The sequence below is a fragment of the Narcine bancroftii genome, chromosome 2 (genome assembly GCF_036971445.1).
Source record: "Narcine bancroftii isolate sNarBan1 chromosome 2, sNarBan1.hap1, whole genome shotgun sequence".
In the NCBI taxonomy this organism is placed as follows: Eukaryota; Metazoa; Chordata; class Chondrichthyes; order Torpediniformes; family Narcinidae; genus Narcine; species Narcine bancroftii.
The window spans coordinates 351,820,378-351,845,553 of record NC_091470.1 but is presented as its reverse complement, the minus strand read 5'-3'; the positions used below and the strand labels follow the sequence as shown (position 1 = coordinate 351,845,553).

The 25,176-nt window shown below is 40.1% G+C and overlaps 2 protein-coding genes across 13 annotated transcripts in view; one reads left to right on the top strand and one right to left on the bottom strand.

The window, feature by feature from the left end:
• LOC138755755 (uncharacterized) overlaps positions 1–9,268 on the top strand; it is a 157,721-nt gene extending 148,453 nt beyond the window's left edge. For all 8 annotated transcript variants that reach the window (XR_011352533.1, XR_011352538.1, XR_011352535.1 and 5 more), the window contains one exon: positions 8,853–9,268. Coding sequence is in view for 1 of the 8 variants with exons in the window: in XM_069922303.1 (XP_069778404.1) it covers positions 8,853–8,995 (143 nt within the window). In the remaining 7 variants the exon portion in view is untranslated. The remainder of the gene's footprint in view (positions 1–8,852) is intronic.
• A 4,861-nt stretch (positions 9,269–14,129) lies between these two features.
• LOC138755756 (protein tyrosine phosphatase type IVA 3-like) overlaps positions 14,130–25,176 on the bottom strand; it is a 105,677-nt gene continuing 94,630 nt past the window's right edge. For all 5 annotated transcript variants that reach the window (XM_069922308.1, XM_069922310.1, XM_069922307.1 and 2 more), the window contains 3 exons: positions 21,069–21,199; positions 20,579–20,653; positions 14,130–14,333 (listed from right to left, as the gene is read on the bottom strand). In XM_069922308.1, the coding sequence (XP_069778409.1) occupies positions 14,216–14,333; positions 20,579–20,653; positions 21,069–21,199 (324 nt within the window). In that variant the 3' untranslated portion in view covers positions 14,130–14,215. The remainder of the gene's footprint in view (positions 14,334–20,578; positions 20,654–21,068; positions 21,200–25,176) is intronic.

Genomic DNA, 25,176 nt, shown 5'->3' with positions numbered 1-25,176 from the left:
ATCATTGTCTAATACTACTTCACAAGGAACTCCATTCCTCACAAACACACCTTTTATGAAAGCAATAATGCCTTCACAGACTGAAGATAAGCACACAACACTCATAGAAGAGAACGCAGATGTCTGAGGGGCTTAGATGTTTACCCGGCATACACAAGATCCATGCAAGCAGGAAAGTTCCGTTTCCAATTTGAGACAAACTTAAACAAGAACTAGCACACATGGAACAGATGAAAGTCATGCAGAAAATTAAAGAACCTCTATGGAAGTGGTCAAACCATGGGTTCAGACAGGTAGATGGGCAATTATCAGGAGTAATGAGAGTGTCTTGTCTGTTCATTGGAACAATGTTTAGATGTAAAATTCTTAATTGGTGCAGCCACAGATGTACACAAAATGCATCAATTAAAAAGTAGATATGAAATTACCATAGCATGCTAAGAAAGAAAAACAAAAATAAATATAAAAGGATACAGAGATAAATTTTCCGAGGGGTAGACAGAATGCAGGAATCCCCGGTGGCTATCCCCCTCTCTAACTAGTCTACCATTTGGGATAAGGAGTGGGGAAAGAATAGCCCCAACGGGAAGGCAGCAGAAGCCAGGTCTGTGATGCAGCAGAGAACGTGAAAGATTAGACGAGAAGTAACGAGAGGGGACTCAATTGTCAGGGGTCAGATGGGCAGTTCTGATCCTGTGAGTGTAACCCTTGGAATGGTGTGCCACCTTCCTGGGGAAGAAAACTTCACTGTACCTTATTCACGGGAATGAGGATAGACAAGAGATGGAGAATCTTTGGAAACAGTAACAATTCAGTCCACTTTTTAGGTAGTTCTAAGTAAATTAGAAATTGGAGCAGGAATAGGTCATCTGGCTCATCAAGCCTGCTTTGCCTTGCAACAAGATCATGGTTTATATGGCTGAAGACAGCTCCAGTTACCAATTTTTCATAACCTTTAATTCTCGAAAATCTGTCTTAATACATTTCATGAGGCAGCCTCTACCACTTCATTGGGCAGAATTCCACAGATTCATTCCTCTCTGGGAGAAGCAGTTCCTCTCCATCTGTCTTAAATCTTGTTACGAAGTCCAATATGCCATTTGCTTTCTTCAATGCCTGCTGTACCTGCATGCTTACTTTCAGTGACTGATGAACAAAGACACCTCGATCTGGTTGTACTTCCCCTTTTCCAAATTTGACACCATTCAGATAGTAATTTGCCTTTCTGTTCTTGCCACCAAAGTGGATAACCTCGCATTTATCCACATTAAACTCAATCTGCCATGCATCTGTCTATGTTCCAAGTTCTTGTCTTATCCAACAATGGAAACACCCTCCCAATTTCAATCTTATCTACTCCTTTCATAATTTTATGTCTCTTCAAAGTCCCCATTCATCCCTCTACACGCCAAATGTTGTCCCAGGCTACTCACCACTCGCTACCACCTATCATCAAAATCGGTGTGGAAATTAGCGTGGTGGAGGAAGGCTATTTTATTAGTTTCCCCTTAAACTAACCCCTTTTTTTTCCTGGAATCAACCCAATGAACCTCCTCAACAACACCTCCAAAGTCAATATATCCTCTCAATTAAGATCAGAACTGCACTCAGTACTCTTGGTACTGCCTCGTCAGTCAGAATCAGGGGAATATATAATGGGGAATAAGGAAATGGCAGACCAATTAAATTTTCACAAGAGAGGATACAAATAACCTCCCAAGGATGTTGGGAAACAGAGACTAATGCAAGGAAGGAGCTGAAATAAATCAGTATCTCTAAGGACATGGTCTTGGGGAAATTGAAGGCCGATAAATCCCAAGGGCCTGATAATCTACATCCTAGGGTACTTAAGGAAGTGGACATTCAGATAGCAGATGCTTTAAGAATTATTTTCCAGAACTCGATAGACTCAGGATCAGTACCCAGGGATTGGAGGGTAGCTAATGTTACCCCACTATTTAAAAAGGGGGGTAGAGAAAAAGCGGGGAATTATAGGCCGGTGAGCCTTACATCAGTAGTGGGCAAAATGATGGAATCCATTATTAAGGATGTAATAGCGGAGCATATGACTAGCAGAGAAGGGATTGGACAGAGTCAACATGGATTTACAAAAGGTAAATCATGCTTGACAAATCTATTGGAATTCTTTGAGATGGTGACAGGTAAAATAGATGGGGGAGAGCCGGTGGATGTGGTGTACCTGGACTTCCAAAAGGCCTTCGATAAGGTCCCGCATGAACGACTGTCTTCCAAAATCAAGGCTCATGGGATTGGGGGCAAAGTATTGATGTGGATTGAGAACTGGCTGGCAGATAGAAGTCAGAGAGTTGGGATAAACTGCTCATTTTCTGAGTGGCAGGCGGTGACCAGTGGGGTGCCACAGGGATCTGTACTGGGACCCCAGCTGTTCACAATTTACATTAATGATCTGGATGAGGGGATTGGATGCAATATCTCCAAATTTGCAGATGACACTAAGCTCGGAGGGGTTGTGTGCACGGAAGAGGGGGTCAGGAAGCTCCAGTGTGATTTGGATAAATTGAGGGACTGGGCATATACATGGCAAATGCACTACAATGTGGATAAATGTGAGGTTATCCACTTTGGTAATACAAACCAGAGGGCAGATTACTATTTGAATGGCAATAGATTGGGAGATGGGGAAGTGCAGAGAGACCTAGGGGTTCTTGTGCACCAGTCACTGAAGGCGAGCATGCAGGTACAGCAGGCGGTTAAAAAGGCAAATGGTATGTTGACCTTCATATCAAGAGGGCTTGAGTATAGGAACAAGGATACCTTACTGCAGCTGTACAGAGCCTTGGTGAGACCCCACCTGGAGTATCGTGTGCAGTTTTGGTCGCCTTATCTAAGGAAGGATGTTCTTGCAATGGAGGGAGTGCAGAGGCGATTCACCAGGCTGATACCTGGAATGGCAGGAATGACTTATGAGGAAAGATTGCGCAAATTGGGATTGTACTTGCTGGAGTTTAGAAGATTGAGAGGGGATCTCATAGAGACATATAAAATTCCGGCAGGATTGGATAGAATGGGTGCGGAAGGGTTGTTTCCAATGGTGGGTGATGTCCAGAATCCGGGGCCATGGTTCAATGACAATAGGCAAACCATTTAGAACCGAGATGAGGAGGAATTTCTTTACCCAGAGGGTGGTGAATCTGTGGAATTCATTGCCACAGAGGGCAGTAGAGCCAGGTTCATTGAATATATTTAAGAGGGAATTAAATATATTTCTTCAGTATAAGGGAATTAGGGGTTACAGAGAGAAGGCAGGAACGGGGTACTGAACTTTAAGATCAGCCATGATCTCATTGAATGGCAGAGCAGGCTCGAAGGGTCGAATGACCTACTCCTGCTCCTATCTTCTGTGTTTCTATCCTGTATGATTGCAACAGAACCTTTCTGATATTAAATTCAATGCCTCCAGCAGTGATACCAACATCCCATTTCTCTTCTTGATTACCTGCAGCACCTGCAAATTAACCTTTTGCAATTCACAGACTAGCACTCCTTGGCCTCTCTGCACATCCTGTTACAATTTTTCAGTTTAAGTAATAGTCTGATTTACTATTTTCTGTTGAAAGTGAATGACTTCACATTTTCCATTGTTGTACTCAGTTATGGAGAAAGGCAGGGTTAGTCTTGCTCCAAGGTCTTAAATTGTGGGAGGGCTGACTTCATCCATATCAAACAGCAGCCAACAGAAGTGGATTGCGAGCAGCTGCTAAAGGGAAAATAACAGTGTTTAAAAGCAAAATAATAAGAGCTGGAGTCAGCCCATCCCTTTAATAAACAAAATGACTAAGCTTAGGAAACTTTGATTAACAAAGGCTCCATAGTGTTTGATCAGGGGAAAAAAGAAAGCATAAGCCAAGTTAGGAAATGGTCAAGGGGTGGCACAGCTAGCACAAGACCTTTACCCCACCAGCAATCGGGGTGTGAATCCTGCACTGTGTGTAAAGAGCTTGTATGTTCTCCCCATGTCTATGTATGTTTTCTCTGGTAGCTCCGGTCTTCACTCTGTTTGAAACGTAATGGGGTGTAGGTTAATTGCGTGTAAATTGAGTGGCACAGACTTGTGGGTCAAAATGGCCTGTTTCTGTGCTGTATGTCTTAAAAAGTCCTTTGAGGCCTAAAGAGGATGTAGGAAAGATCCAAGCTTCTGTTAAGGTCCCACACAGTAGGCTAGTCCAGGAAGTGATTATGGGGTCCAAGGCATTGTGGCAAATGGATTCAAAATTGGCTTGGTGACAGGAAGCTGAGGGTTGTGCTGGCAAGTTGTTTCTCTTACAGGGTTTGTACACTGCAGGCATTGGTGCTGGAACATTGGTTTGTCAGGTATACAAAGTTTGGTGAGTAGGTTTGCTGACTGGATGCCCAAGGATACCAATGGTCATAGATCAGCAGAAAAGTTGGGTGGAGTGGTAGCAGATGGAATTTAATGTCAACAATTATTATGTAATGCACTTTGGGTCTTCTGACAGGATGGACATATGGCAGAGTCCTCAAGGGGTATTGATTTACAGAAAAATCTTGGAGTAAAAGTTCACATCTGCCTAAAAATGGTAAATATGAATATACAGTAGTGAAGGTGTACAGCTTACCAACATTCATAGACTGTGATATTTAATGCAAGTGAGGACATTATGTTGTGACTTAAACCATTGTATAGGCCATTCTTTGAACAGTGTATGCATTTATGGTCATACTATAGAAAGGATATGGTAGTGATGGAAAGAGTGCAGAAGAGATTTACCAGGATGTTGCTTAGTTGTTACAAAGGGGGAAATGAAGTGGGCTGGGATGATTCTCAAGGGATGCTGAGATGTGGCATTATAGAAGACAATTATGAAGGCTGTAGACGGGCATAATCACATTCTTTAACCAAGGTTGAAGGTGAGAGGAGCAAGAGTGGGGATGAGTATACGGAACAGAAGTAGTAGCAGAAGCAGGTATAATTACAAGATTTTTAAAAACTGGGAAGGTGTATGGATAAGAAAGAAAGCAAGACGTGAGCCAAATGCAGGAAAACGGAATTAGCACGAATCTCGGTTGGCATGGAGTTGGGCCACAGGGCTTTTTTTTTGGGGCTGATGACTATAATTTGATTTGTTCCCTCCAATCCCAAAACTTAATGCGTTTTCTCAAAGGATTTAACATAACATAACATAACAATTACAGCCATTAGGCCCTTCTAGTCCGCACCGAACCAAACACCCCTCTCTAGTCCCACCTCCCTGCACAATGCCCATAACCCTCCATCTTCTCATCCATATACCTGTCCAACCTTTTCTTAAATAATACAATTGACTCCGCCGCCACTATTTCTCCCGGAAGATGATTCCACACAGCTACCACTCTCTGAGTAAAGAAGTTCCCCCTCATGTTACCTCTAAACCTCTGCCCCTTAATTCTTAACTCATTTCCTCCTCTTAACGGAAATAGTCTATCCACATCCATTCTGTCTATCCCTTTCATAATCTTAAATACTTCTATCAAATCCCCTCTCAACCTTCTACGCTCCAAAGAATAAAGACCCAATCTGTCCCCATACTCCAGATGCTTAAACCCAGGCAACATTCTGGTAAACCTTCTCTGCACTCTCTCCACTCTGTTTATATCCTTCCTATAATTAGGCGACCAGAACTGCACACAGAACTCCAAATGAGGCCGCACCAACGTCTTATACAATCTCAACATCACCTCCCAACTCCTATATTCCATGCAATGATTGATAAAGGCCAGCATACTAAAAGCCTTCTTCACCACCCTATTCACGTGAGTTTCTACCTTCAGGGAACGATGTACCGTCACTCCTAAATCTTTCTGCTCTTCTGTATTCCTCAATGCTCTCCCATTTACCACGTATGTCCTATTCTGATTCTTCTTACCAAAATGAAGCACCTCACACTTATCAGCATTAAATTCCATCTGCCATTTTTCAGCCCACTTTTCTAAGCAGCCCAAATCCCTCTGCAATCCTTGAAAACCTTCTTCATTATCCACTTTTTCAGAGGTTGGATTTCCAGAAGCATAGGTGTTCAGAGAGGTACATCAAGGACCATCTGTGAAAGTTGAGAAATTGAACTCCAAGTATTTAAATGAAAATGGAATGAGAAAATATCTAGCAACAATAATGGTGAACGTGCCATTTGGATTGTTTAAAAATTCAGCTGATTCAGTAATGACCTTTAAGGATGGAAGTGTTGCTTCTTTACCTTATCCGACCTACATGTGACTCCAGACCTTCAAAACAGCTGATTCCTATTTGTTTTCTCATCAGCGATAAAATATAATTGCCAGAATCTTTGATCAATGCCTTCCACAACCCAAGCAGATAATTGGGCTGTGATGTACAGAGGAATAACCCCTCCCCTTGTTCATTTATGCATTTCTAGTTGCCATGAGCCATGCATACTCCTTCTCATGTATAAAATTCAAATCAATTTTGAGTAAACAAAATCAAATTGTTATTGCATACACAGGTAGTCGAGAATTTGAAACAAGACCATGGTAATTAGCTGCTAATTTGATTTGCAGCTTTAAGATCACTGCCCTAATAGTTTTTGTGGAGAAGCCAAAATAATACATCCAGATAACTAATTGTAGGTGCTCATATGTTTCTGCTGAATACATTAGTAAATAAACAGTGCATCTTAATTATTTTTTTGAACTTGAAGCCAAAAATTTGATGTTATTCAAGGGCTCTTGATATTACATCACAAATAAAACAAACAGCGCTTTTGGTGAAAATGAAAGCCCTTTTTATTTACCTTGCTGGAGGCAAAAATCATCAAATTGTAATTACAATAGTTTTGAACACCAAAAAATTTCACTAAAAAATTAACAGTCTGACATAACAATACTTTACAGTCTACAAAAACTAATCAAAGGGCTGGGATTCATTTTTTTTCAGCCACAATAGCTCAAAGAATAGTAGACAAATTCAAATTCATTGTTAATTTGGACAAGTCCTTTGGTGTAATTTCCTGTTTCTCGTTTCTCCAAAAAAAATCAAGCCATTTCCAGAGGTTTCTTTCTCTATTGCAATATTATCTTTGCAGTGTAGCTTTAGGAACAAATGAACAGCAATGGTAAGGTGTAGCTCTTATTGAAAAATACATTCAAAGTGGATACTTTGACTCCATTATAATTCATTTCTACTGGTCAGAAAAACAAACATTTTCTCTTTTGGAATGCAGTTCCCCATTTTGTTTCAGAAGGCAGAAAGTCTCAACTATAATAAGTTAATATTCATAAATAGTCAAAGAAAGATGCTCCATTCAAATCATTCCATTGGACTGTAATGAATAATTTTTCTATTCTCCTCCAATTCAAACAGTAGAAATGTTGAAACACGTCATGTTCTTTAAAACAGCTCTATGAAATGATTTAGTTCAATCAGCCAAAAACACTATTGGAACACAATGGTAATCTGACTTTTCAGACCGTCCTCCACCTTGCTGAAAATATCGCCACTTTTGCTACTCAATAGAAGCTATATATTTCGATTCAAAGTGGTAAGATATATAAAATGTTGCCTATTTAAAGACTATTATCCCTGCAGGCCTTTAGTGTGGGAAATTAGTGCATGTTCATACATCTTAAATATGCATGTGTATCATGTACTACTTTGCCAAGCTGAAGGTCGCTGAGCAGAATTATATTCTGAAATTTTGTGCACTAAATTGAAAGCAAATTTCATACATTTCCAGTACAATGAAGTGTGGCAACAAACTATAAAGAGTTTCAATAATTATGAACAAATGAATGGTTTTCTCTCCGATGCAATCCAAAATTTGCTCAGTACATTCAGGAAACTTGACAGGGTTCATATGCAAAACCTGCTAATCTCAATCCTGCCACATTTCTTTATAAACAAGCTTACTAATGATTATAAAATTTAGACATTCAGGACTGTAACTGTCCCATTTCTCCCACAAGCCTATGCTGTCCAATTAAACCCACCTCCAGTACATTTTGAACGGTGGGAGGAAACTGAAGCCCTTGGGAAAACTCACGCAGATACAGGGAGAATTCCTTACAAACATGGCAGGATTTGAACCCTAGTCCCCATCAGCTACGCTAACTATACCACCCACTTAATCGTATCATTCTAGAAAGATAAAACCACTTTTAAATAAAATGATATTCAGTTTTGCTGTTTGGTTATTATATTTTGCCTGAGTGAATTAACTTATTAAGCAAATCAATATCTGAATACTATGGGGAAAAAATACAGGCACAGGCAACAGACTGGGAGTGTGACCGGACAGTACAAACTGAGCCTGGTTAATAAATCAGGTGATGTGCCCATGACGAAAAGATTGGGTATCGCTGTGGAGAAAAAAAAAGTTTTTAAAGAATGGAGCAAACATGTTTTGTTTTCCCAACTTTATGCAAAATACTGCGAGGGAAAAAAAATCTGACAAAATTTCTTAAAATTGATTTAAGGAAACTGATATGGTGGTAAATCTGGTCAACTTTAATGTGCTGCATTACACAACATGCAACACTGAAACAGGAACAGAGCATCGGGCTGTTTGAGCCTACATTTGCTGTTTATGGATGTCACTGGATCATTACCAATGACATTTAATCTTGTATCCTTTTCCCTTCGTGTCCAAAAATTTATCGATGTCAACGCATATATATATATATAAATGTATGTATAACTGAACACCCAGAACAAACTGAACTGCTGGTTTCAATTTTAAATAGCCATCCTCTAAACATGCACATGTAATTTAATACATGTATCTTGATGTGCAAATAGAGCTTAATACATTTCTCTTCTAATGTGTTTCTGCTTCACCATCTTTACAATCTCTTAACAGGAAATGCAATTCGAGTGAAGCAAATATGGTTCACACAGCTGTTTCCCATTCTGCTCCCAAATGGTATAATACGACGTGTCATAACTAACGAAGTCCATCCAATTAATGAACTTGGTTTGAGAGGGAGTGCCTTGGAATCGTAATCGTGCCTGTTGTCAAAGGAAGTGAAGTCTGAGTCATTTCAGGGAGGTTGCAGAATGAGGTATGCAGTATACACAAATTGAAAGCTTTGTGTATGGAATTAAGTTGTGGGGCCACTATTTGCACTTTAAAAATAAACCTCTCAAATGTTCTCTTTCACATCTGCTTACTTACCTTTTGGACAGAAATGTTTTACTCTCCCCAGTTAAGTTGCTGCATTTTGGTGTTACAACACTTTCATTAAAATAGGGGGAAAAAAAAACTAATGTGTTTAAATAGCCAGACAAACTAAATGCCCAGGCTTGATCACATATTAAAAGAGCCAGCTTGTTTGGAAATCAAATTGTCCACTATAATTTTCAGTGAACTACAGTACAAAAGTCTGCAGTCACCGTAGTTGAAGTAAAAACACAATCCTGGAGAAACTCAGGTCAGACAGTGTTCTTGATACAGCAGATAAAGATACTTAGCCAATGTTTTGGGCTTGATCCCTTCATCAAGGGCACAAGCCAGAAATGATTATAGATCTTTATCTTTGCTATACCAAGCACACTGTTTGACCTGCTGAGTTTCTCCAGCATTGTTTTTTTGAAGTACAAAAATGAACTGCTTCATTTGGTACAAATTGTTTCATCTTTTGCTCACAAAAAAAGAACAAGGGCTGAAAATTTAGTTTGCACAATCCAGTTACTACCCTGATCTGGTCTGGAGGATTATGGAATGGGTGCAGGTCAGTGGGATATTTTGGGACAGACGAGAAGTGCCAAATGGCCTGTTTTCTCTGGTGTAGTGTTCTATGGTTCTATAACAGATTTCATCAACGTGGCCCTCACTTGTGCTACAATGAATTTGGTATTGTTTGCTCAACACTATTACTTGGCCAACTCTACTGCATTTACGAGGGAAGTGGTGGCTTGTGAGTTTGCTGTTGTGGATAACTAACTCACTCCAAAAAAAATTACACCTCTTATGTGAAATGGAGAATTGTCCAGTGGTTAGCTGTAGAAAACACAAGCTAAGATTTGTCCATCCAACATTCTGTCAAGAAAGGGACTGAAGAAATTAATGCACAATACCTTCTGCAAATGGCACTGAAAATAAGGGACTAAACTACATATATTAAAGATCAGTTGACCACCCTTGTTCTTCAAACTTTTAGCTGGAATCCCAATCTAGCACCTTTTAAAAGAAAAAAAAAATCCGTGAATAAAGTATTCCCTGCATCAGCTGAAAAAATATGCTCAACTTGCGAACTGGCCTCAGAAAAAGATTACACTTGGAGCCAAGTGAGCCACTAGTGAAAATGTGGCTGATATCCATACATTTTAAATATCCAATCCAAAAAACACACTGCTCAAAATCCAGATGTACTTGTTTTACAACTCTTCCCTGTTTAAATCAAGATTTTTGTGTCACAAGAATCAAGCTTCCTCTACCTAGAAAAACGATTCAAAGTTTTCCTTCTAGAAGGAAACCTGATTATTAGAGCAGCTTCTGAAAAAATGTACAACTTAAGTTGTGCAAGATTTAAAGAGAATTTTACATCAAACTACATCTATTACTGTGCATTTATCATTAATAAAATGGAACAGGACACTGCAGATTAACTGTTGAAGTATATATTCAATGCACTTTAAAAGGTGTGCATTTTAAAGAAAAAGGGTGAATGTGATCATTGTTTGCCCATCATCTTCAATGAAGACCTCGACACCATCAGTCACTTTAAGATTGGATGCAGTGTGTCCAAAGATGACTGGTCAAGCCAATTTGGGCACGGAATGTCCTGGTACATGTCGGGCAGACGTGCGTAGGCCCTGCAGTCGTCGCACTGATGGCTCTGGATGTGCACAGCTCGTGCTCATGTTGTGCTTCAGCAGTGGGCCTTAATTCTTAAGCTTGACAGCCCGTATGGATAAGGCCACGCCAGACAGAGTGGTTCTGTCGCAGTGTGACTATATCAACCAACTTCAGGGAGCCCTTTAGTGTGTCTTCGTAATGTTTCTTCTGCCTTCCATACGAGGGTCTACTAGCAGAGTTCCCCAAAAAGATGCTTGGGCATGTGCTCTCGTGTCTGGTACTTTGCCTCGCCACCTGATGCCTAATATTCTGTAAGACAAGACATGTGAAAATGGTCGAGTTGTCAGGCATGCCTTTCACACAGAGTCCACGCCTCACAGCTGTACAGGAGGGTAGTGAGTACCAAGACTCTGTAGACCTTCAGCTTTGTTGCTGGACTGATTCCTTGACATTCCCATTAGTCATGTGCTAGAAGCCTTACTTGTCTTGATCCATAAACTTATTTAAACATGAATGTACTACAATTTACCCAAATGAAAGTTTCCATTTAAACTTCTTTTAAAGAGGATGATGTTTTGAAGAGCTGAAATGTTTAACAAATCCAGATTTCATTTAAATGGGATAAATGGAATGAGTCAGGTGTAATGACCACATAGAATATTAGAGTTGTTTGTTTTTTTAAATATGGACCACACAAAGTATCAAAATATTGTATAATATTTGCGTGATCTTATTTAGCACTTCTGTTAGCTGCGCAGACTGTGCAAGTTGTTCTGCTTCGTTTTCTGATGTCCTTTGTTGCGTTGCCAATACAAAATGTGGCTAAGTTTCAGTAGGCAAATTCACAAGTTAAACTAAATTCTGTTCTGTTTTTAATCAAATGAACTGTTTGGTGAACTCAGTGCACCAAAATTTAATAGTTAGATTTGTGTAAGATGATTATTTTGAGCATTTCTAGTTTCCCCCCCTTCCTATTGCTGATTAAATGTACGAGACAGACAGAAAATAATAAGGCACACAAATCACAGGAAACCAGTAAGGTGCAGGATTGAACCTGCATTCATTCCCTCATTCTGCAGGAATCGCGGGTGCATTGACGATCCAATTTATTATGCAATCAAAACTGCTTCACATCATGTCAAAAATGTCACAAGATTTTTGTAACATGTCTCTCGTGTACCCATTTAAAAAAAAAATGTTGAACTTGCACAAGTCTTCCAGTGATAGTGTGGTACATTAACTGCAGCCCAATAAGTCAATAAACCGGCTAGGATTTGTAACTGATTAAAAGTCCATTCAATTTAATGCAAACAAAAAAATACGTGGAAACAAGTTTAAAACGAGTAAAAACTGACTGGATCACATCACTTCCTTTGAAAATTCAAACAGCTAATGCTCCAACCACACTGAATGGCGATCAAAGCAAAGCTTACTTGCACTTCACTGACCTCTACAAAGTGGCTAACTTTTCTCTTGGCTGGATTAGTTTCTAGCAGTCAGAATAGGGATGAACTTTGATTGAAACCCGAATATCATTCACATGGTTTTCTCTAAGGTACAAACAAAATTCAGAGTAATGAAAATTTAAGCAGATGGCAAAGGCACAAAATGAGAGCTTCCTTATTGAATTTCTTAGAGCATGCAAATCATTTGCAATTTGTTCTCTTGAATTGTCAAGCTCCACGGATTCAGTCCAACCTACCAGTGTTCCTAGTTTAGGCTTTTATTACTAATTGTTAATCATATTCAGAAACAAAATATTCTCCACATACAAACAGCTTATCATTAGAAAAGCTAGTTACATGCTTTTATTTCTCTAATTTGTTCATTAGATTGAAAGTGTAGGGAGGAAAAAGCCAAAATTTGGCCACACAATTCCTCAACAGTGAGGCAGTCTAGGACTAGAAGGTGCAGCCTCAGAATACAAAAATATCCCTTCAGAACAGAGATGAGGAAGACTTTTTACTCAGAGGGTGGTGAACCTATGGAATTCATTGCTCCAGATGGATGTGGAGGCCAAGATATTGGGTATGTTTAAGAGAGGTAGATAGGTTCTTGATTAGGATGGGAATAAAGGGTAACAGAGCAAAGGCAAGAGAATAGGGTTGAAGAGGATAGTAAGTCAGGCAGTCAAAATGGGCTGAATGGCCTTATTCTGCTCCTGTATTATAGTTTGACGTAGCATTCACAGGGCAAGTTCAATTTCAGTGCAAAGTGTGGTTGCTTTCCCACCAATGACGCATGCAAAATAAATGTGATTTCAAGCCCTGATCACCAGAGTGAATCATTTTCCAGGAATTCTCAATTCACTACACCCTTATTCTACCTGAATTGAAACTACCAAACCAGTTTTCACTGTCATTGTATGTAAAATATGACTGCACCAGGAGGCGAATAAGGTTTCATAAAGTTTTAAAATCTCATCATTCACTCCTACCTACTTGAACCCCTTTTTGCTTTTTGAGTACAAGACTTGCCAGCAAGAAGTGCATGAACCACTTCAGGTTAATCATCATCAGGGTCTTTTCCAGCAGTTTGTTTTATTACAGGCAAGAGACTTCAGTTTAACAGCCCTGGCAAACAACAGATACAACTATATTAAAAAAAGTGTCAAACAAGCAACATTTAAACCCTCTCACTTCACATCTCCTTTACCCCAGCAACCCACAATAAAAACCCTTTATTCCCTTCCTAATCAGGAGTAACCATTGAGTGAATAATATAGTTAAATTCATGATTAGTCCATAATAAGCAGTGACTTTCAATGCGAGATAGGAAAGGTAATGTTTGTGGAGTATCAAGTACCAAAAAAGTGGTTGTGATAGTTATTTGATACTAGAACCAGAAATGTACAGATTAGTGAATCTAGTACAGCTATGTTCTTTACACAAAATGAAGTGTGGGATTGCAGGAATGAAACCACCTCGAGGTACAAAGCAATGGACCATTAATGCAAAATAATCATTTGTCCAATGAAATGAAGAAACTACTTTATGAAAATGTATCAAGCCACAGAACAATGTTTCACCATTACTGTTCCAAACAACCAAAAGATCAGATCACATTTCAGTCAATTTGCGTCATATTTACAATTACTTTCCATACTCATTTTGCAGGTCATCACACAAACTTTCCATTTGAGTATAAGCTATACAGACCAAATAATTAAGTATGTATTTTGAAAAGAATGAGTCAACATAAAATTGCAGAGGTTCAGAACATTTAACCAGAATCAAAAATAAAAAAAAAGCCTTCATCAAGAAACGCACTTTCTTTTAGTTGCCGATTCTAATATTAATAAATATTCAAGTTACTAATGGAGGAAGAAACAACATCAGATTGGATTTTAAGACAGGAAACCCGTGGGATTTTATTTTTGTATATAAAATTCACTGTAAACCATTGTTTGCTGAAAATGTTCAAGTTCATACGATGGCACAATTATTCTTGTGATTATTAGGGTCCTTGAAACGAAGTTTCATCTTTGGCCGATACTTCTCCAAGTATGAGAGCTGTTTGCTGTTGATGGCACCTCTGCGTTTCCTATTTCATAACAAATGAGAAGAAAAAGTGAAAAATTGAAAAAAGTCAATGAAAATATTCTTAATATTGTAGATATTCATTTATTTTTAAAAGGCTATGCATACCACTCCCGTTCAAAATTCAGGGCCACCTCCAGTCACTCAGAGGGGCTAGTTAACATGTGATTTAAGGTTTCTGCCTATCATGGGATTCACTTGCTGCCGAACTCCAGTTCTTGTGCCTACTGCATTGATGTGGCTTCTCTAATCAAAGCTGTTGAAAGCAGAAGAACTACAGCCATCGTAACTATTACAACCTTCTGCCTGAATTTTGTCAACGTTTGTGGCCAATGTCATATGAAGGAATTGCAAATTAAACAGAAATGGCATAATCACTGCCAATCTGCTGGTCTATTGGTGACAGAAAGGTCATTGAGGAAAATGAACTCTTGCAGAAATGATCTGGAATTGGCTTTTTGAACTCCCAACAAACAAAAACAAAAAATGATTTGTGAGAGTTATAACTATCCTTTGTGTCCTGTATTTGTATTTCTTGAAATACAACTATATAAAATTTAGGAGTGATGGTAAATAGTACCCTCAAGGCTGATACTCAGGTAGATGGTGTGGTGAAGAAGGCATTTGGAATGTTGGCCTTCATAAATCGGAGTATTGAATTCAAGAGAGGGAGGTTATGATGAAATTGTACAAGGCATTGGTGAGGCCAAATTTGGAGTACTGTGTACAGTTTTGGTCACCAAATTATAGGAAAGATATCAACAAAATAGAGAGAGTGCAGAGAAGGTTCACGAGAATGTTGACAGGATTTCAGGGTATGAGTTACAGGGAAAGGTTGTGCAGACTGGGGCTTTTTTCTCTGGAGTGTAGAAGATTGAGAGGGGACTTGATAGAGGTGTTTAAGATTTTAAAAGGGACAGACAGAGTAAATGTGGATAGGCTTTTTCAATTAAGAAAGGGGGAGATTCAAACTAGAGGACATGGTTTAAGATTGAAGGGGGAAAATTATAAGGGGAATATGAGGGGAAATTTCTTTACGCAGAGGGTGGTGGGGATGTGGAATGAGCTTCCAGCAGACGTGGTTGAGGCGGGATCATTGGTTACATTTAAGGAAAGACTGGATCGTTACATGGATAGGAGGGGACTAGAGGGGTATGGACCGGGTGCTGGTCAGTGGGACTAGGAGGGTGGGGATTTGCTACGGCATGGACTAGTAGGGCCGAACTGGCCTGTTCTGTGCTGTAAGTGGTTATATGGAAACCTCCGATAAAATGTGAAGATAGTGGAGAGAAATGGCACCAAGATAAAAAGATCTTATTGAATGTCACTGCAAGGGTCCAAATATTCAATGATGCTGCTGCTCCAATGTTCTCGTGTATAGACGAGGCCAGTGGTTCTTAAATCTTTTTCTGTCAAAGGCCCACCTGGCTTCAGGCCTAACATGCCATGCTCCGTGTGTCAATGGCTGAGCAATATTTTCAAGTCAAAGGCAGCTTTGTAATATTTATCTAATTTAAAGTATAGCATTTTGTTTAACATTTTTAAAGACCCACAAGGAACCAAACAGACCTGGGCTTCTTGATGGCAAAGGCAGTTGCTCTTATCCCACCTCAGTCTATTTGAATCAAATATATATTGCTGTGTGGAGCTGAATTATCGACTGAAACCGAACAATGGTGAGCAGATAATTGTTGAATAAACACTGCTTGATATTGCTTCCATTTTCAACATTAGTTGATGATTGCAGCCACTATTCAACTGGATTTGATTTGTTTCTTATGGACAGGATATAGACAATGAATGGTTAGATCAAAGGAAATACAGAGGAACTGATGTGCATGGGCAAAGATCCTTGAAGGTAGCAACACAGGCAGATAAAATAATTAAGTAACCATGCAGGATGCTTAGCTGGGCATAACATACAAAGACAGTGATACAAAGCAGAGATTACTTTGGGATACTGCATACAATTCTGGTTATCACATTATAGGCAGGTGCAAAGAAAGTCAGCCGGTTGTTGCCAAAGCTGAAACATTACAAATATTGTGAGAGACTGGATAGCTGTTTTCCTTCATTTGAGTGGAGCGGGCTGAAGGGAGGCGGGGGGGGGGGGGTGGATCTGACTGGGATACATAAAATATGGGAAGCATAGTTTTGCATAGGTTGTGAGAAACATTTATTAACAGAGGTGTTTATAATCAGAGGGTGCAAGTTTAAGGCAAGGAATTAGAGTTGCAGAAGAATTTCTTCATCCAGAAGGTGGTTGAAAGCTGGTGGTACTGCCTGGAAAGCAAGGTAGGTATCCTCAAACACTCAAATCAGATTTAGATGAGCAGTTGAAACACCAAAGCATAAAAAAAAACTAAGGTGAGTACTGGAAAATGAAATGATTTTGGATACATTGGGTAAAAGACCTGGACCAACACACCAGGTCAAAAATAGACACCATCTTACTGGCCTTCTACTCTGTTAGATCACCTCTCTCACAAGAACACCAACGTCGGAACATTGTTCATTGATGACAGCTTGGAGTGCAACATCATCATACCAGCAACATCTACGACCAAACTAGGGGATCTGCATCCCTCTGCAAATAGATTATTGACAGACCCAATCAGAGCAAAGCAGCAACATCTTCTCCTCTCCATCAACAAGGACACCCAACCTCATGACTATGTAGCTTAGTTAGGTTCCAACACCAGCCATAAATTCACTGAAAACACAACCATTGGCTGAATAACTGGAAATGATAAATCAGAATACAAGATGGAAACACAAAATCTGCGTGGTGCCAGAACAATGATTTTCCTATCATTATTACCAAGGAGCTTATTGTTGATTTAAGGAAAGGGACGGAGGGACCACACATCAACCTGTCTATACTGATGCGACGGAGGTGGAAAGTTAGGACAAGATCAAAAGACCTCACTTGGAGCCAACAATTTGTGAAAACTGTGAAGGTGACACATCAATGTCAATGCTTTCCATGTTGTTAAAAATGCTATAAAACATCTCGTGTACTGTAGAGTTATTCCACAGCTATGTGTGGCAATGAATTCAAGATTAACCATACCCTGGCTAAAGAAATTTCTCCTCATCTGTTCTAAATGGACATCCATTTATTCAGAGGCTGTGCCCTCTGGTCCTAGACTCTCTCACTACTGGAAACATCCTTGCTATGTCCACTCAATCCAATCCTTTCACTATCCCGTAATGTTTCAATGAGATCCCCCTCATCTTTCCAATGAGTACAGGACCAGAGCCATCAAACTCTTCTTATGTAACCCCTTTCTTCCCCTGGATTATTTATAGATATCTCTTCTGAACCCTCTTCAATGCCAGCACATCCTTTCTTTGATCATGGGGCCCAAAACTGCTCACAATACTCCAAATGTAGTCTGACCAAGACCCACAAAGCCTCAGCATTACATCCTCGAATCTTCAGGCCCAACGTGGCAGCAAACTTTAGCCTGGTCTTTAATTTGTATACTCCCCAACCAGAAGCCTTGGAGGAATCAGAAGATTTGCAACTTGCTGAGGGCGTTTAAGGCTGGGGATCTAGATATCCAGCATAATCTAGTGATATTGCATCTGCTGTGGAGCAATTGGGATGATAATCGAATTGCAGCAAGTCCAAACCTTTGCTTCAGTACGTGTTAATTCTGGCCATAAGCAGCCTCTCAGAGCATTTCATCACAGTAGATGTTAGTGCTACTGGGCTATAGTCATTGAGGCAGCTCCAGGCACAATTCCAATGCTACCTACAGATTTACCAGTGACACCAGAAACAGCAATGAGGAAGAATACAGGAGGGAGATAGATTAACTTGTTGAATGGTGTCATTCCAACCACCTTGTGCTCCACATGAGCAAAACCAAGAAACTGACTGTGGACTTCAGGAGGAAGTCAGGGGAACATGACCCAGTCCTCCTCATGGGCTCAGTTGTGGAGAGAGTCAAGAACTTCAAATTTCTGGGTGTCAACGTCTCCAAGGATCTGTCCTTGAGGCTCCATGTCAATGTAATCACGAAGACTCACCAGCGGCTATACTTTGTGACATGTTTAACAAGATTTGGTATGTTTCTGAAGACTCGAAAACTTCTACAGGTGTGCCATGGAGAGCATGCTGGCAGGTTGCATCACTGCCTGGTATGGAGGTGCTAATTCTCACGACAAGAAAAAACTCCAATGTTGTTAACTCAGCTTGCAACACAGGCACCAGACATCTACAAGAGGTGGGATCTTAAAAAAGCAGCCTCTATCCTCAAAGACCCCCACCACCCAGGTCATGCCCTCTTCACTCTGTTACCATTGGGGAAAAAGGTACATGAGCCTAAAGACGAGCACTCAATGGCACAAGGACAGCTTCTTCCCCACTGCCATCAGATTCCTGAATGATCAGCATACAAATGACACTGCCTTACCTTTCATACACTCCTATTTTAATTTTTTTTATATTATTGTTGTAAGATGGTTAATAATATCAATGTTTGCACCGTGACGCTGCCACAAAACTCCAAATTTTGTGACTTGTTCATGTCAATAAATTCTGATTCTGAATTCTCGAGTTTCATCCATTGTGGTGGGTGGCTCTTGTTGGAATCTTTTCCTCCCTAAAGTTTATTTTCCCTCCGCTTTTCACAACTTAATGTGGCACCACTTTCATCTAATCTGTTGTTTGTGGAATTATTTAACTCTTTCATATTGCTTAGCTCACATCTCATCTTGCATTATAGCTTTTTTTAAAAAAATTTTTTACACTATGTACCATATTGACCAAAATACACAAGCATTTTATTATAGCTTGAAAAGGTTATCATCTAATTTTTTTTTTGTACATCTGGTGCACTTCTCAACATACTTGTTGAACAAAGTGGTGACAAGATCTCTAAGCAATATTCTAGTTCAAGTAGGATGCATACAACATGAAATAGGCCCTTCAGTCACGTTGAGCAAGTTGGTATTCTGGGTGAGTCCAATTTACCTGTATTTAGTCTATATCCTCACCATATCGGTCCAAATGTCTTTTGAACATTGTTATTGTCGCCACTTCTATCGCTTCCTCAGGCAGCTCATTCCAGATATGCTGGAGAAACTCAGCTAATCAAGCAGTAGACCTTATGTTGCAAATATAAAGATACATAGTCACCGTTTTGGGCTTCAGCCCTTCATCAAGGTATGAAAAAAATGTCGACATGCGCCTGAACAAAATGGTGGGGGGGGTCTGAGGGGCACAGTCCCACAGGCAGGAGGTAATAGGTGGATAAGGGAGGGAGGGGCCCACCAGCAAACGGGAGAGGAGGGATGGCTCTGTTTTCTGGAGAGGGAAGGGGGTAGAGAGCTGGAAGAAAGAAGACAAAGGGAAAGTGAAGGGATGGAAAATAATAGTCGGCTAGCCGAAACTGGTGAAGTCTATGTTAATGTCATCCAGTTGGAGAGTGCCCAGACGGAAAATCAAGTGTTGATGCTACCCGACAAAACCAAAATCAAGTGTTGTAACACTTATGCATCTTTCTCTTTGCTAATATAAAGTTCACTGTTTGACCAGCTGAGTTTCTCCAGTGTTGTGTTTTTACTTTAATCACAGTCTCTGCAGAGACTTCATTTCATTTCATATATGGACCACCCTACAAGTTTACCCGAAGTTTCCCTTCATGTAGGTCCCTCTTAAATCTCTCCCCCTCTCGCCTTAAACCTATGCCCTATGTTCTTGAATTGCCTGCCCTGGGAAAAAGATTTTACTTTAAAATTTACTTTATCCATGCCCTGCATGGTTTTATAAAATCTCTATAGGTTGCCCCTATGCTGCAGGGAATAAAGACCCATCCTATAATTCAAGCCCTCCAGTCCTGGCAACATTCTGGCTAATCTCATCAGTACCCTTCCAATTTATTGATACCTGTCTATTTTTGGGCAACCTGAACTGCGCAAAGTGTGTTGTCACCAATGTATTGTACAAATGTATCAAGAGATTCCAACTATTGTATTTAATTACCCTGCCAAATGAAGGTAAAGGGCCAAACACCTTCTTTACTATCCTGCCCATCTGAGAGACCACTTTCAGGAAAAAGATCTCTTTTTTGAACACTCTCCAGGGCCCAGCCATTTGCTGTGCAATTCTTACTCTGGATGGACTCATTTTCGTGCAGCATTTAGTTTTCAAAAGGAATTAGGTAAAGTTCTCACCTGAAGACATGATCAAATCAACAGATGATTATCACCAGTTTTTCAGGAACAAATAGTACTTACTGTCTGATGAATTGAATAGCATCTTCATATTTCATTCCACATTCGATAAGAGCAACTGCTACCAATACAGGAGCCCTGCATATTTGAAATATCCATACAAGTACATTACAGCACAAAGCACTGCTCATCAGCATGTTATCATCTTAAACTCAACTTTAAAACAAGTAATTTTAGCAGTCAAATAAGTATTTTAGCTGTCAGAGAGACAGCATACTACATTTTGCAATTCTCTCCTTGAAATGATCTGCCTGAAATATTGCTTCGGTTAAACCCTCCTAGAACCTGTTAAGTGTGATTTTCTTCTCTTTAAATTTGGCCTTGGTATATTTTCATACATTAAAGAGACTATATAATTTATTTTTGCCAATGTCAGTTTATTCACTCAAGCACTGATAAGAGAACATCAAGCCTTATTATTTACCATTATGCTCCCCTTTAATAAAACTACAGGACATTGTACGTTCGATAACAAAAGTCCTTGTATACCTACCGCCCAAGACCAGCAACGCAATGGACCGCTACACAACCTCCAGGTTCTTCTGAAAACTTGGTTTTAAGTAAAGTTAACCAATCATCCACAATTTTGCTTGGAGGTGGATCACCATCATCAAATGGCCAATCCTTAAGGTAAAAGTACCAAGAAAATACTTGATTTAAGCTGCAAAGAGGACTCTGCTATCACAATTCACAAAAAAATTATATTTAAATAGGATTAGTTCACATTGTGAAACCATTTCAAACAGGCAGCCAAAAGGTGATTAACATCTGAAAAACAATCAATTTGTACCAAGATTTAAATACATGAATGAGAAACTCCACCTTCATCCAGTTGCAATACTGCCCTTACATTATTCCTTGGGAGATACTGAGTGAACAGAGAAAAATTGTGCTGTTCCCGGAAGCCTATCAATTTCATTTTACGTCACATAATTTCCTATTGATGTACCTTTCTCATTTGTTCCTTAAATGCCTGAATAATAACTATTTTAATCCTTCCATTTGTAATGAAGGAGAGAAAATTCACAAATCGTTTAAAAAAAAAAACAGCAGGACCAATTTAAAATCTGTCCACAGTATATAATATTAAGTGGATTTCATACTGGAAAATAGGATCCCAAATGTATTTCAGTTCTGATGGCATAATTATTTTTCTCTGCCAAGAAATGCCATGTGTGGACATATTTTTTTCTATTAAAGCTGAATGGAGCTGGATTGCCAACCAAATTCTTGCAGTTCTGGGTATTTAAGTCAGCAAATATTACCTGACTGATCTATCAAGGCAAAACAACAAAAGAAACTGCACCAGAGATGTTGCAGCCAAGTACAATAGAATGCTACAGCACAGAAACAGGCCATTTGGCCCTTCTAGTCTGTGTTGACCATTATTCCGCTAGTCCCATTGAACTGCTCCCATTCCATAACCCTCCAGACCTCTCCCATCCATATATCTACATCTAAATAAAATAAATAATGTTATAGTTTTGCAAGGAGTTGTGCTTCTGAGCCATGGGTTAGTGTGGAGAGAGGATGTTTCCATTGAGCTCAAAGACCATGAGCTCGCAACCTGAGGGAAAAATATGTAAAAATCTAAAAACTAAAGTCAGGAACATCGTGATGCATGAGCAACAGATTACTGATGACTGGGCACTGGTTGTTCACTCTCTTGAAGACTTACAGGAGATTAGCAGTCGCTTTGCCAGTGATGTTAAAAGCTTTGGATTGATAATCAGCCTGAAAAAGACGGAAGTTTTGTACCAACCAGACCCTGGCTCAAGCTACGAAGAACCAACCGTCCTCAGGGAGGACGCTCGTCTCAATGAGTTTTGTGACCCGGGCAGCACGATAAACATCCTCGGCTTCTCTAGATGTTGAGATTGAGTCAAGAACCAGAAAGGCCTGCTTTGCCTTTGGTCAGCTGAAAGATCAGGTTTGATCACTGAACATCAGGTTGGCCACCAAGTGCCTTGTTAATATGGATGTGAGATGTAGTGCCCATTAATCAGACTCACTTATGTCAGCTTGACCAACTGCAGCAGCATCACCTGGCAAGACAAGGTCTCCAATATGGAGGTCATTTCTCAAGCTGGAATGCAGCAGTTTCAACTTTGGTGATATCAGTCCAAATGCACTTGGCAGGACATGTCAGAATCCCTGACAAAAGACAAAACACACATCTTGTGTGGCCAACTGTCCTGTACTAATTGAAAATGAGGAGGCTACCGACTAGGAAATCAGAATGTTCTGCACAGGAGCAGGAAGAAAGCCAATATTACCCCATCTGGGAGGATCTGGCTCAAGATTGCACATGTGGAGGGACGCCATCAGAAAAGGTGTAGGTGCCGCTGAGAACAAGCTCAAAGAGGCAACAGAGGAGAGGCACAGGAAGTGTCACAACGGAGCTTCTGCCCCTCCAGGCCTCACCTGCCAAGTATGAGGCAAGCAGGGCCTGTCAAGGATGGGCCTGTACAGCCCCTCCAGAACACACCTATCAAACCCCACAAACTGACTGAGAGGAACCATCATCGACCTATGGGTTGGATAGCCAGACGAAAAAGAAAAATCCATTACATTTTAAAATATTTATTTCGGTATAATAATCCATCCGTAAAGGCAGGGTTATTAGGTCCAGAAAATTTGCCAAGCATTTAATTGCATAATTTGCTCATAAAATTTCATTTAAAAAACTTGGTTCTTCAACCAGTGTTTGCTTACGCCAGTCATCCAGAGGTGGAGAACAGATTTCTGGATGACTCTCAATTGTGATCAACTTATTGCTTTGTAAATTTGCAATTGCACCTTTGCCCAGATACTTGGCTATTGGCCTCTCTTTGGAATTTTCCTTCTTGAAAATTGTTTGTGTCTTTAATGCTCTTTGTTGATTCCCATCCTTCAAGATCAATCTCTTCAGAAAATCTCCTCAGTGTCTTAAAAAAGCACCCTCTATCCTCAAAGACAGAGTCTGTAAACACCACCCTCTATCCTCAAAGACACAGTCTGTAAACACCACCCTCTATCCTCAAAGACACAGAGTCTGTAAACAGCACCCTCTATCCTCAAAGACACAGAGTCTGTAAACACCACCCTCTATCCTCAAAGACAGAGTCTGTAAACACCACCCTCTATCCTCAAAGACACAGTCTGTAAACACCACCCTCTATCCTCAAAGACACAGAGTCTGTAAACAGCACCCTCTATCCTCAAAGACACAGAGTCTGTAAACACCACCCTCTATCCTCAAAGACACAGAGTCTGTAAAGAGTTTGTACGTTCTCCCTGTATCTGCATGGGTTTTCTCCAGGTACTCCAGTTTCCTTCCACCCTTCAAAATTTACCAGAGTTGTAGGTCAATTGGGCAGCACAGAAAACTTCAAGCAGAGTGGTGGGAGTGTGGAACAAGCTGCCAGCTGAAGTGGTGAATACAGGCTCAATTTTGACATCAAAGAAAAATGGAGGGTTATGGTCTAGGTGCAGATTATGAGGGGCTAGGCAGAATAATAGTTTAGCACAGACTAGATGCCGCATTTCCCAAGGAGATTGAAAGCTTCCTCTTCCCTTGTCAGCCTATCTACGTATTGCTAGAGTATCTTATATTTCATCCCATCCAAATCCTTAGTATTGTGGGAGGTTAGTCAGGACAGTTCAAATGCCAAGTATTCACAGTGAAATAGTGAACTGGATTCAACGATGGGAGAAGCCAGAGAGTAGTGGTGGATGATTGCTTATCAGGATGGAGGCCTGTGACTAGTGGTGTGCCTCAGCAATCAGTACTGGGACTATTGTTGTTTGCCATCTATATTAGTGATCTGGATGATAATATGGTAAATTGGATCAGCAAGTTTGCAGATGACACCAAGTTTGGAGGCATTATGGACTGCAAAGAAGGTTTTCAAAGCTTGCAGAGGGATCTGGAGCAGCTGGTAAAGTGAGCTGAAAAATGGCAGATGGAAATAAATGCAGACAAGTGTGTCGTGTTGCATTTTGGAAGGACAAATCAAGAAAGGACATCCACAGAAAATGGTACGGCATTGAGGAGCGCAGTAGAACAGAGATCTGGGAATACAGATACATAATTCCCTGAAAGTGGCATCACACATGGATAGGGTTGTTAAAAAAAAAGCTTTTGGCATATTGGCCTTCATAAATCAAAATATTGATCACAGGAGTTGGGATGCTAAGTTGTTTAAGATATTGGAGGCCAGTTTTGGAGAATTGTGTGCAGTTTTGGTCACCTAACTACAGGAAGGATGATGCCTGGACTTCAAGGACTGAGTTACATGGAAAATTTAAACAGGTTAAGACTTTATTCCCTAGAGCATGGAAGAATGAGGGGTGATTTGATAGTGTTACAGAGTTCTGAGTTGTGTATTGGCCTATATGTTGTGTGGTTTTTTTGTTGGAAAGTGACAATTTGCCTTAGAGAGCCAAGGTAAAGGTGACTGCTGAGAGAGTTGGAGACGGATTGGGCATGTGCAGAAGATGATCTAGAAATTTTTGGACTTGGAAGACAAACCACCACTGGACGTGGCTGTGAAGTGGAAGGAGGCCCAAGCAGAGTCATTGTCTGGGAAGCAGTTTGGAATGTTGGGCATTTTAAAAGG